A 13,643-nucleotide genomic window follows, 5' to 3' on the forward strand; every position below is an offset into this window, starting at 1 on the left:
TCTGAGCCTCTTGATATCAAAAGACATCTTAACTGAATTAATCGGTTTAGTAGATTGAATATCGGTGAAAAAAAATAAATAAATACATACTCTTCTAAAAATCAAAAAGTAATGTGACAGCCTATTACATATCAAGAACAAACACAAATATGGACCCACCAAACCATATCACTTTGAAACAACATCAACAACACAATACAACACAACACAACACAACACAACACAACTTCACCATTTTTCCTTCTCCTTCATGTTCTTCCCTCACTCTTAATCTCATGTCAACCGCCACTTCTCACAAGTGGCTCACAAACTGCTACAACATCCTTGAACGACATGTTTCAAACAGACCACGACAACATCATCAACAATCTTTGTACTTTATCCACCGCAGTGTATGTTATGCAAACTACTCTCACTTTTTTTCCTTTCTTTTTATGCTTTAGAAACCAGTTTATATATGCTACTGCAATGCAATTATGCAACAACAATATAGTTATTTTTTGTAACAACTATGTAGCGCCGACACCTCTGAAGTCACACATGCAACACACACTTATGCACACAGACACTTATGATTACTTTTAATTTACTTTTTTTTTTTAAAATTATTATTAGTATCGCCATGTTTGTGTTAGGGTCGTATTTGGAGTGTCTGTGCTTCGTAGGTTGCTACTAATTTTAGGTGTTATAATTATTTCTTTAAATGTGAATTGGAATTTGCAAAATTTTGATTCTATATTTTGGTATGTTTTGATGTGTTGATTTAGAGACCAATGTGTAAGGGATGCTACCTTTCGATGAATGGTTGCGTAGAAGGAGAAAATAGCGAAAGAACAAGAGAGTCTGTTAGGACTATAGAAACGCGAAGATTGGATACGGTATCATCAGCTGCAATGGCTATGTATAGTCTCAAAATGGCCATTTCTGAGCTGAAAGAAGACTCTCCATTTTGTACATCATCTGGTATAATGAGAGTGGAGGTTCCTATTGAAGAGCAAGTTGAAGCTATTGATTGGCTTCATTCGCAGAGTCATCTTTTGCTTCCTAGATGTTACTTTTCTGGTAGGGAACAGAAATCTTGCAGTGGAAAGTTGATCAGTGTTGCTGGCGTTGGTTCTGCTGTTTCCTTTTCTCAGCCACACGCGTTTTCCTATTGGGATTGGATATCTATAAGGAGGTAATTTGACTTTACTCAGAGTCGTCTTAAATTTTTGGAAGCTCTGTGTTGGTTAGATACGATTTAACTGTGACAAAACAACTAGGAACCTTGTTTAGTCACAATTCAACGATGAAAAATTTGATGTCCTGTGTTGTAGTCTACCTTGCACACCCTCAGAGACGGCTCTAACTTTATTGTTTTGTACTTTGAAGATTTCTTTCTGAGAGATGTCCTTTGATTCGCGCATATGGAGCTATCCGTTTCAATGCGAAAGCTAAGGTGTCATCGGAGTGGCTGGATTTTGGTTCTTTCTACTTCATGATTCCTCAGGTGCATACATTGTGTTCTTTCCAAAAAACTTTCTTGTATGTTTCTGTGTTAGTATTTATAGCATTGACAGCCAGAGATACCTAGCCGGAAAAAAATTGACAGGTTGAATTTAATGAGCTTGAAGGAGGATCAATGCTTACCACTACGATTGCTTGGGATAACGCTCTTTCGTGGTCATGGGAAAATGCTATCGCGGAACTTGAAGAAACACTTTGCAAAGTAAGTGTAGATAGGTTCTTGTTTTCGTGGTTCTGCAGTGGAAAAAATTGATTTTGATGTTGAAAAATCGATCTTTGTTGTGCAGATTTCTTCTTCCATTGTGAAGTTTCCGAAGCAAGCTCCTCCGACGTTGATACTAAGCAGCCATAACATTCCTAGTAAAGTAGATTGGGATCTTGGAGTTAATAGAGCTTTGCAGATGATAAAGCGAAATGATTCCTCGCTCACCAAGGTCGACTACATCTCAATCACACCACTTCCTTTTGTCCGAATATTTTCTCTCGCTTTTTTCTTTACCGTTTTTGTATCGTTTCTTGTGTTGCAAGAATCCATTTTAAAGCTCAATTTCTTCTTCCTATTGAAAACTCAGGTGGTGCTAGCTCGAAGTACTAGAGTAGTGCCGACTACTAATATTGATCCTCTAACGTGGTTAGCTTGCTTAAAGGTATTCAACTTATTTCCATAAGCTCTTCAGGATAGCTTATGACAACAACTTATAGCTTATATGAAAACAATTGAACTTTACATAAGCACTTGCATGGTTAGTGCTTATGCTAGAATCGCTTAATGAAGTTGTTTATCGAAATAGGGCCGTAGTAGCTTGTTTCTTATGTCTCTATCGAAACTAATGTAGGGTGAAGGAGAAAATGCTTACCAGTTTTTCATTCAGCCGCCTAATGCACCAGCGTTTATCGGAAATACAGTAAGTATGCCGTGTATGCGACTAGCAAGATTTATATATTGAGACCCTTATCATATTTTTACCACATACTATTTCAAGATATGTTGAAATTTCGATAAAATATATCCATTTTAATTTTTATGAACTTGATCAATAGCCAGAGCAACTATTTCACAGAAAACGGCTCCATATTACTAGTGAGGCTTTGGCCGGAACCCGTGCTAGAGGATCGTCGCTAGCACTAGACCATCAAATTGAACTTGACCTACTTACCAGGTTTACCTTGTTGATTACGACTTGAATCAAATAAGTTTTTCTTAATTGTTTGACCTACAATGGCGCGTTCGCATTGCTTGTGCTTTTTCTAATTGTTTTCTGTTTGAATTTGATCTTATCATACAGTCCGAAGGACGACATTGAATTTACTATAGTAAGAGAATCCATAAGAAGAAAATTGGAGGTATGTTTATTTTGCATGATACTTTTGCATCTTCTTACAATCATTTTAGAGCTTCTAACGTTAACATGAGGATGAACTCTTTATCGACACAGACAGTCTGCGAAAAGGTTATAATCAAGCCAAAGAAAGTGATCAGAAAACTACCGAGGATCCAACATTTATTTGCTCGACTAACTGGCAGGTTAAGAAGCGAAGAGGACGAGGTAACCAAAGAGGCTCGAACTTTTCAGTCTTTACAAATGAATTCACACCATATAACTAAGTTGTCATTTTTATTTTGCTAGTTTGAAATTTTGTCATCGCTTCACCCAAGCCCCGCGGTTTGTGGATTTCCAACAGAAGAGGCACAGCTTTTAATTGCAGAAACAGGTACATCCATTTCGATTCTATTTGCTTTGATAAACTGTTCTTACTTTTAAACACGGTGTGCAGAAGTGTTTGATCGAGGGATGTATGCTGGACCGGTTGGTTGGTTTGGAGGAGGAGAAAGCGAGTTTGCCGTTGGCATAAGGTCAGCATTGGTGGAAAAGGTTAGCTATAGGCCGATCATAGATTTAAACGATTCATGTTTGTTTCTAGCTATAGACTCTTTTTACGATGAATCACAACATGATCGAGTTTTTTTGATGTAGGAGTTAGGTGCTTTGATATATGCTGGAACAGGAATAGTGGAAGGAAGCAATCCATATTTGGAGTGGGATGAGTTAGAACTCAAGACATCTCAAGTGTGTTTCTGAACGTACCTCATTTGTTACTTTTTTCGACAGTGTTGTCAAATAGCGGCTATCGCACATAGCGAAATTTGAACATACTGTTATTTTCTACTATCTGCGATTCACAACACTGAACATATTTTTACTTGTTTTGTAGTTCACTAAGTTGCTCAAACTGGACTTGCCTCTGAGACAAAAAGTAGACTGTAAATGAGCGAGATATTGTCGTTTCGTGTTGTGTCTAAGTGACGTGACATGCATCTGCAACAACAACAATCAAGTCTTATCCCATCAAAGACGTAGCGTGGCATACATATTTCGGAAAGGGAGGAGGATTGGGCTAAATTTGTTGCTGATTTGAGAAGATTCAATTCCATAATAATATATGTTGTATTATATTACATAAGTCTCTTATTATAAGTTTTATTTGATGATTTCACACTTGCTAAAATAATATGCAGTGTATTAAATTTATCTATTTAATGTATTAGTAATTCCAAAATTTCCCTTATTATAAGTTTGTTAGACTTTTTACAAATACTAATATAAACAATAAATTATTACTTTTGAGTGGAAGTGGAAGTTTCGATTGCTCTGGTCAAAATACCTCTTCCTATAGTGCTTATTGGGATTGCTTCGGTTTGGATGTTAGAACTCTCTCCTAATCATAGGCAGACATTGTTTTACTCTTCTTATTTGATAGGGGGTTTAAACCTCACTTGAGTTTAGACGTGGTAGTTAAAATTCTTTGGGCCAATGGCTCTGCTCACATTAAGGTATCTTCCTTATAAGACTTCAAAGTCCTCTTGAATTCTTTGGTGGAAGCTCTAGATTCCTTCCTAGAAAATGAAAGAGATTAGTGGTCTTTTCTCTTTACTTATGTTCAGAGATTATGGTATCTATGCCTAGCATATCTAAAGGTTCCCAAGCGAACATGTCAATGTTCTTAATGAGCATGGCAACCAACTTTTCTTTTTTCAAATTCAGATAAGGGGTTCCCTGCTTGGTGACTTGGTGGTTTAAGGGGTCAATCTGGACCTCTTTTATGTCTTCTATTAGGGTAAGAATTTAATTTTCAACCCCTTACCTAAGGTTCTAGCTTCCTACATCGACATCATGTGCGTCTAGATCAGGAGCGGCGCCTAGGGCACCAAGTTCCCGCCTCATTTCTAGGATGTTCTGATAGAATTCTTGGGCGATCTCCGATCCCCTCTAACTACACCGATTTTCCATCAAGAAAGTATTTTAGGCTTAAATTGGGGGTGGATAAGACTGTCCCTAGTAATTTGAGCGCGAGTCTTCCAAGGACGATGTTGTACGGGGACAAGGCATCTACCACGAGATACTTTACTTCAATTTTTTTGGCGCTCACATCTGAGCCGAACATCATACTAAGAGGTATATGGCATTTTACCTGTACTTGTTTGCTTGAAAGGCCAACCTAAGAACCTTGAAATGCTCTTATTTTGTTAGGGTTGAGACAGCGCCTCTGTAAGGCATTTTATAACAAAATGCCTATTATGCTACTAGGGTCAATTAATACTCGCCTCACATTCCGATTATCATATTGAACTGTGACGACCATGGATCATTGTTGTGAGGAAGAACACCAACATCGTCTTTATTTGAGAAGGTTTTTCTGGAATCTCATCCCTTCTTCGAGATTCTGGCAGTGTTAATAGGTATGATGTTTGTTTAAAAATCTGTTTGGCGTATTTTCTTTGGGAGAAACTAGATTCTTCTCCATCTGTGAAACCTTCGACAGTAGTGTTGACGATGATATTGGATCTTTGGTTAAACATCCTCATGAGAAGATGGTAAAAGCTATAATGAGTGATAATGAGTGTGGCCCGAATCATATTTACCGGGATCCATGATGGACACTAACTGTACTTGCTAAAAAGTACAATACCTAATAACCCCTAGTGATTAAGGGTTGTCGGAGGTTTTAAGGTATGTTGTGAGGTTGAGAACTAGCTCATGTAGGGGGTGAAAAGCCTTATGTATGTGGTTTTCTGTGTGAAAATGATATTTTCCTCCTCCAACTCCAACGTTAAGGTATTTATAGTGGTTAAAACCCTGGATCCTAGGCACTTTGGGAATGGCAAGTCACACTGAGGGGATTCAGGAGAGGACACTTAATTCGTTGATGTTTCCAAGGACGTTGTCACATGACCCCTTCTTTATCGTTACAAAGTGGTGACACATCATTTTCACACTTTTCCATATTGGGCTACCATTTCCAAAGGGAGGCGACATGTTCAGTGGAAAGGGGCGACAGATCTAGTAAACACACAATCAAAGTAGAAAACGATCTACTAGAGAGGCTCTAAGGATTCATCTTAGGTCCTTTGTCTCTGCCTCGCCCCTCGTGTACCCTTTTCGGATATACTAATACAAGGATGATAATGTTGATCGCTCTAGTTATTTGCACAAATAATTATTTCCCCTAATTTGTCTCCGTATAAGTTTTATTTTGCTTATGTGTTGTGTTTTTTTATAGGTAACATATTTTTCGCCCATTGTGACGACTTCAAGGGTTTCCTCTTGTAGGCTAAGAAAAAGACGCATAAGATAACCTATAATAAGTAATGAATAATTAAAAATATTAGTTAAACACAAAGAATATCATAAATCTGTCTAACTAGTCACTTCTTAATCCGGGACAACCATACATGTCACAATTTCATCAAACATATTGGGACTAAAAGTTTGAACAAATATCACAAACATATACGACTAATGTAGCATCTAACTCAATAAATACCTTGACAATGTATTGAGAAAATATTGAGAACATGGTTCTCACATCATTATCGTTTTAAAGTTGCATGTTGGGGAAGCAAATACGTTCATCATCGTTGATTGACGAACAATGACACTCAACACTAATCAATGTTCTTCTATCACGAAGGTTGAGACGACTATTTAGTTGGTCCAACTAGTAATTCAAATCATATTGTGTAACATCGACATTAATCCTAAACAAATAGTGAGGGATCCATTTGTTGTAGTAAACTGCAATTATGTTATAGTTTATTCTGACTGTGTATAGGTAAAAATGATTTTGTTGTTTATTAATGTGAACTGCAAATGAACTAAACACATCATTTTATATAAGTTCTTGTACATTCTATTACATAGAAAGTGTTAAAGAAATCTAAATTATCCAATAAAAACCAATTACCAATTGCCTGATAACTTTTAGCTTATAGAGTATGAAGTATGACATACTCTCCTCAGCATGAATTCAGACTATAGAATCTGAATAGAAATGACATCAATGATCATGGGTTAATATCATAAAATTTGACACCAATCTAAAATAAAACATTGTTTAAAGGTACTGCTAAAAGATGCTAAAGAGATGGAGGACATTATAGTCTTAGCTAAGTGTCTTTCATACACATATACATAAAGAGAAAATTAGATAATATAACTTATATGACGCTGTTTGAAGAGATAAGAGATCAAATCAATCTACGTTACGTTGAGTGTGATTATTTTAGGTTGGATACTAATATTTCATTCAAAATTTCAAATTAGTTTTTTCATACTATAAAAATATATAAATAAACAACAAAAAAGAATTCAAGAGAAACCCAAAAGAGAAAAAACATAAAATAATAAAAGAACCACATTGCATCAATAAAAAAGTTTCAAGAAATTTCAATAGAGTAAAATCAAAGAAAACGTTGCTTTAATCCGTTTGTTGAAATTCATTTGTTTGTTAGAAATTGAATTTGCAAACTCAGCAAACACCACCAACCACCAACAACCTTCCCCAAAACGCCGTCGTTTTGCTCCCGCCGGCGAAATGGCCGAGAAAGCGAAGCAGCAACAACCGCGCTTCGCGTTCTCGTTTCCCGTAGCCGTCGTCGTTTCCGCAATCGCTTACATTTACTTCTCCACCGTCTTCGTCTTCATTGATCGATGGCTCGGCCTTTTCTCTTCACCTGGAATCGTTAACGCCGCTGTTTTCACCGCCATCGCTATCATGTCTCTCGTTTGTTACCGGGCGGCTATTTCAACGGATCCGGGTCGGGTTCCGGCTACCTACACGCCGGATATCGAAGATAACACGACCCCGCTACATGAGATCAAACGCAAGGTAATAGTTTGATAAAAATGTAACTTTTGTTATTCGTGTTTCTTGTTTTGAAATTGGGGTTTATGAAATGATTATGTATTAATGGCATGTTAATTAGTTATTGTTTTTAATGAGTTTTAATGATTAATTGGTTATTATTGATTGATTGATATCAATTAAGTACATTGTTTTTTTGTTAGAAAATGATTTTGAAGTTGGAGTTTCTTGGTGTAGAAGTTGAGCTGAATTTTTTCATAATGAGAGTAAAAAAGTGACATTTTTAGCTTCACTATAGATTTTAGGCATGGTATGTGGAAAGGGCTGAATTTTAGCTGGATAGTTAGACATAGTCTTGGTAAGGTTTTAAATACCGGTCGTGGTTGCGTAAAAGCTTTCGTGATTTTGGCATGGTATTATTGTTGCCACGCTGAATGCGGTTGTTGCCGTATGAATTAACTACAATTTGTTCTTTAACATAATAACGGTGAATAACGGTATTGGTACTTGCCGATACCATTTTGTCGCGTCCGTTTTCGCGGTTGGAACTGTTTTTTAAAACCTTGGATGTATGTACTCACTTCATAGTTTTTAGTATGTAGAAAATTGTGGTCGATTATTACTGATCCACGCAAACTTGTGGGTTTGATGCGCTTGTGAACAATGATGAAAACCTTGATGTCACAGCCATACAATTGCCGCCAACTCCCGAAATGTTGTTGCAGTATAGCGGATAGCAGTTTGGCTGTTACATTGAAGGTTAGTGGTGAGAAAATACATGAAATGTATACCACCATACACATATAAAAACTTGAAAGTAGAGGAGCATACAAAATTAAAATCATAGTTATATACATATAAAAACTTGAAAGTAGAAGAGCATACAAAATTAAAAACGTAGTATATATTATAGCTAATCCAAAAAAAGGTAGCTGCTATGAGCTGAGGATAATTCGAGGTTTTTAAACGAGCTGATCTTGAAAGAGGTAGCTGCTATGAGTTGAGGATAATTGAGTTTTTTATCGCTACCAAAAACACAATACAATGGGGTTTCAGGTGGTGCCTAAGGGCCGCTATGCTATGCAACGCAACACTGTTATTGATTACAACAACAACAACAACTGAGCCTTAATTTTAACCTTTTTATTGTGCTTGTAGGCATTTAGTAAATGAAAAAATGTTGGTGTTATGTCATGTGACGATGTATTTGGCCTTCTGTTTCCTGAAATTAATTATATTCCTAATCATCTATGACTACTGTAATGGAATGAAAATGATTTCAATATGGTTGGTTTGACTAGGAATTAAATTTTGTAGTTTCTCTCCTATAAACTGATATGTTTCGACAGACTAAGGTTTTACTTTTTATTTTAAATCCAAGTTAACCATTGCTTGTTATGGTGCCTGCTTCTATGCTGGTTTTTTAAGTGGAGTATCGTATATGTGGTCGGTTTGTCTTCCTTAAGAAGAGGTCGTCTACTCGTCTGTACTAATACGCATTCGTATTCACAATGTCATTTACTTAGTTATCGAACTCTCAAGTTAAGTTAACTCATTAACACTGATGAGTTTATGATCTTAACTCCTAAAATTAGTTAAATTGTTTTGTTTGTAATGTCTTAAGATTTGGTTTGAAAGATCTTTGAATACTTTTACAGTTGAGTTGCAGTTGTATTTAAATTAATTTTATTTTTATTCTTAATTAAAGTAAGTAGGTATAAGGCATACACTATGAATTAATATCCTACTTGGACCCTACCGATTGAAATTTCTAAGCTAGTAGGTCATTAGGTTCTTTTGATTTTATTTGTTGCCTAAGCCAAATGGATGAAAAACTGAGGTCTGAGACTGAAATACAAAAAAGAAGGGTTTCTGTTGATTTTCATTTTTTTGTGAAGGGGCTTTTTGTTTATTTTCGGTTATTTACAGCTCATATACATTTTGACACCTATGTTTGAGTTTAATGCTTCTGGTTCCATTTTCTTAAGTTTTAGTTGTTAAGAGGCACAACCACTTTAAGTTATCCGTCTTATACAATATATCATAGCAGAATTTGAATAAACCGCTATTTTTTGCGATTTGCAATATACTAGTCTCTCTTAAAGATTTAAGAAGTTGAAAATTTTACTACTATACTATGCTGATTAAAAGTAAAAACTATTTTTTTTATTCCTCTATTAAATCATATTATAAAGAGATGGCTTATTTAATTTAACATTCTTTTTTGTTGAACCAATCATGTGGCAAAAAAGGAAAAAATTATTTCTGATTTTCCAATGATTCCCATAAACATGTGACTGTATATCAGTTTTGAACATCATGAGAACTAACTATCTTGTAATGTTTTTTGGAACTGTAAGCAGGGTGGAGATTTACGATTTTGTCAAAAGTGTTCTCATTATAAGCCTCCCCGCGCACATCATTGTCGGGTTTGTAAAAGATGTGTTCTACGAATGGTATGCATGATCTACATCATCAATCAAGGTTATCTCTGATATTTTTGATACTAACAAAAAGTGTTGTCTATTGGCTGTAAGGATCACCATTGCATTTGGATAAATAACTGCGTCGGTCACGCAAACTACAAGATCTTCTTCATTTTTGTCACGTATGCCGCAATTGCCTGCATTTACTCCATGGTATGTTTGTTTATCTTATTATCTGTATGAGTTAAGTTTTATAATAGTTATGAATTTCCAACCAAGTTGTATTCGTATGAATGAAATTCGTGGCCTTATTGTTTTTTTTTTCGTGGTGCGGTACTATATGTCTATATTTGATAGTTCTTTTACTGGCAATCTTTTTCATTCAAAATTGTTTAACTTTGTAGGTCTTACTTGTTGGTAGTCTAGCTTATGATGGTTTACCGGACGACGAGAGTAATGGAGGCTCTTATCGAACTGTATATGTATGTTCTACTAAATACAAAAATGCATTTATTTCACTTCAGTAAAATTAGCAATTTTATTTTCTCATGAAATTAACTTTTTTTTGCAGGTTGTTTCTGTGATTTTACTGGCCCCGTTATCTATATCATTATGCGTTCTTCTAGGATGGCATATCTATCTCATCCTACATAACAAAACCACCATAGAGGTTATTACATGCTTTTAACTAAAATCTTTTATTTTATTTGACCAGACTGATTTCGGATTTCTCAATTAGGCAGTTGTGTTGGCAGTATTATGAAGGAGTGAGAGCTTTGTGGCTTCAGGAGAAGGGTGGGAGTATCTATAAACATCCATATGACCTTGGCCCATATGATAATTTGACATCTGTACGTATTGATTATTACGCCGCCCATATGATAATTTGACATCTGTACGTATTGATTATTACGCCGCCGCTGCTTTTATCATAATGTGTGAGTTTGAGCTTCTGATTTATTTTGTTGCAGGTTTTGGGACCAAATATCCTTAGCTGGCTGTGGCCAACGGCGAACCATATAGGTTCAGGACTTAGGTTCCGCACAGTTTATGATGTCACAAAAGGCGCATCAACATCCAAATGATGTTTTCACATTGCTTAATATATTCATATTAACATTTCTCGAGAAGAATGATTGAGCAATGACATGCTAAATGACTGGTAAAGTGCCATCCGAAATTCAATTACTGAAGTGTAGGTATTGAAGAGCTGTTTGCTGCATGTACCTGAGGCAATAATGTAATGTATAATATGCTCATATGGATATTGATGACATACAGATTTTTTTGTTGTTTTGCTTAACCATTTATTAGACATAGATTAGGCTTCTTCTCCCCCGTCTTCCGGTCTTGTTAGGTTTTGGATGATGTGGGGTTACAGTTGTAGAGTCCTGTTGATAAACCTAATGTACAAAGAAACCAGCTCATCAAGGTGCTGTCAAGGGATTGCTTAGCCATTGTGAAAAGTTGTATTTTAGTATTGTATTTTTGTGTATCTTGAAGTGAAATAATAACAGTTATATTACAGTTTTGTTGCCATGAATTTGATTGCTTATTACATGCAAAATTGTTTACAATTCAAGCATATTCTAAATATGCACAACGAATGTTTTAAAATATATCACATGCATATTCTAAATATGTACAATTGACTAGAAAGAGACATATGCTTTGAATTGCTTCATGCATACATAATCATTTACTAAGGTATATGATGTTTGTTTTCTAACCAATCTTCAACCACCACAGTTGGAATGTCAAGTGACATTGCATCATAATGGTGGTCATCCTGAGCAAAATGCTTCTAAGAGCATCTCCAATGGTGTAACTCATTTTTGAGTTCTTTATGGGTCCCACTAGCCACATCATCTTAAAATAATTTTTATAATTTTTATTTTAATTGTATAATTCTAAAAAGTTATTATTGGGCCCACAACTTTACCTCATAAACTAATTTGATTGGGTACCACAATTTTTTCATAGTTGCATTGCAATGCAATGGTACTATGATGTGGCATGTCTAGGTGGAGAACTCAAAAGAAAATACCACCATTGAAGATGCTCTAAGGATTGTGTTCTTTTGAATTTCTGTTGGTGACACTTTCTTTTCTAGGCCACATTTTCTAGTGGGTCTCTTCTTTACTTCAATTTAGGCCCACTAGTACTATGTAGAGGCTTGTCCTCATTGTGTTTTGATAATTTCTCAAGGGGATTACTTTTCCCACATGCAGTAGTGAAGAGCCACCCTTAGAAAGTCCAAAAATGTATTTGAAATAATATAAAAGTTAATTTCTGAACGTCCACATGCACACTAAAACATTTCGTAAGTGAGTAACATTCATTTTGTCAAAAAATGGTATGGAAGTTAACCGTTATATGATGGAAGGGTGAGTCCGTATGTTTAGTTCTTGACTAATCTCTAGACACATTTTGAACTTACGACCGTGTGTATTTCACAAATATCATTGGATAATACACGAGTTAAGTTCCAAAATTACCAAGTGGAAAATTGAATCTAATATCACCTTGCATGTACTTTTCATTTCATGATCATACAATCATACTTTCAAAACCCTACAAAAATCTCATTCCATTCTCAATCAAGTTTTGTACTTCAAAATTACATTCTTCTCTTTTTTCATATAAAAAATGAGCAAAAGAAGTTGTAATTTAAGGTAATATACATGCATTTTTCTCTCATTGGTTGTAAGAATCTGGTTGAGTTGTTTAAGAACGAACGTTGCATTCGGAAGTTAACTTCCGTATTATGTTGCATGTAGTTTCAGAGGTTAAATTTTAGACTGTTTTCATGTTGAATTTATATTTGATTATGTTTATATTGGTTGCAGCAGCGGTGTACCCCGATGCTCTACCAAATGCTATTGTGTCTATGGATGTTAAACCAATTAATGTCGAGGTAGATGTTGGTAAGAAATTTACAAATAAACAGGATTTTGTTGTTCATGAACATATGCTCCAATGGATCCGCACAGAGGCTGCAAAATTGGGGTTCAACATTGTGATTAGGAGGTGAGATTATAGTTCTTAAAGAAGATCAATATTTGTGACATTGAGATGTGAAAAAAGTGGCAAGTACATAAAACCCATCCGAAAGTTGAAACGAGATAACACCAATTCGAAGAAATGTGAGTATCTTTTTAAGTTGCGCGAGTAACTTAAGGCGAATAATACATAAATATTTAATGTGATTTGTGGTATACATATTCATAATTTGTGCTACAAGTTAGTGGTCATCCCATTGTATGTCATTTTAATTCTGAAGAGAATGGTCTTGTTTTTTACACGACGTTAGAGCATGGTGTAGCCCAAAAACATACTTGCAACTTTGATACGGAGAATACCTTATAATGTCTCAAATATTTAGTAAGTATATAATGTTCGTGTCCAAAACAAAAAGGAGATAAAAGGTCCGAGAACTGAAACGCAACAACTGTTGAAACTTTTGAATGATGATCATTATGTATCTTGGTATAAAGTGTTTGATGATGAAGAAACTGTTCAAGATATATTTTGGAGTCATCTTAATTTTATCAAGTTGTTCGACAC

At 35.4% G+C, this 13,643-nt stretch overlaps 2 protein-coding genes across 4 annotated transcripts; both read left to right on the top strand.

Moving 5' to 3' along the window:
* The first annotated feature begins 148 nt into the window (after positions 1-148).
* Positions 149-4,065, top strand: LOC131606468 (isochorismate synthase 2, chloroplastic). Of its 2 annotated transcripts, none has more exons than XM_058878689.1 (14): positions 149-392; positions 768-1,177; positions 1,372-1,489; positions 1,592-1,708; positions 1,794-1,940; positions 2,079-2,153; positions 2,343-2,411; positions 2,548-2,666; positions 2,793-2,854; positions 2,947-3,053; positions 3,135-3,219; positions 3,283-3,380; positions 3,483-3,575; positions 3,721-4,065. In XM_058878689.1, the coding sequence occupies exons 1-14, from the start codon at positions 150-152 to the stop codon at positions 3,775-3,777; spliced, it is 1,800 nt and encodes a 599-aa protein (XP_058734672.1). In that variant the 5' UTR covers position 149; the 3' UTR covers positions 3,778-4,065. The 2 variants fall into 2 exon arrangements, with proteins under 2 accessions (XP_058734672.1, XP_058734671.1); XM_058878688.1 differs by having other exon boundaries at positions 2,793-2,850; positions 2,943-3,053.
* Positions 4,066-7,164: 3,099 nt separating this feature from the next.
* On the top strand, positions 7,165-11,619 carry LOC131601531 (probable protein S-acyltransferase 16). Of its 2 annotated transcripts, none has more exons than XM_058873379.1 (7): positions 7,165-7,674; positions 10,014-10,106; positions 10,188-10,289; positions 10,481-10,558; positions 10,648-10,746; positions 10,820-10,927; positions 11,048-11,619. In XM_058873379.1, exons 1-7 carry the CDS (start codon positions 7,381-7,383, stop codon positions 11,159-11,161), a joined length of 888 nt encoding a protein of 295 aa, XP_058729362.1. In that variant the 5' UTR covers positions 7,165-7,380; the 3' UTR covers positions 11,162-11,619. The 2 variants fall into 2 exon arrangements, with proteins under 2 accessions (XP_058729362.1, XP_058729363.1); XM_058873380.1 differs by having other exon boundaries at positions 7,168-7,674; positions 10,832-10,927.
* The last annotated feature ends 2,024 nt before the right edge of the window (positions 11,620-13,643 follow it).

The sequence above is a fragment of the Vicia villosa genome, linkage group LG5 (assembly GCF_029867415.1).
Source record: "Vicia villosa cultivar HV-30 ecotype Madison, WI linkage group LG5, Vvil1.0, whole genome shotgun sequence".
Taxonomy (NCBI): domain Eukaryota; kingdom Viridiplantae; phylum Streptophyta; class Magnoliopsida; order Fabales; family Fabaceae; genus Vicia; species Vicia villosa.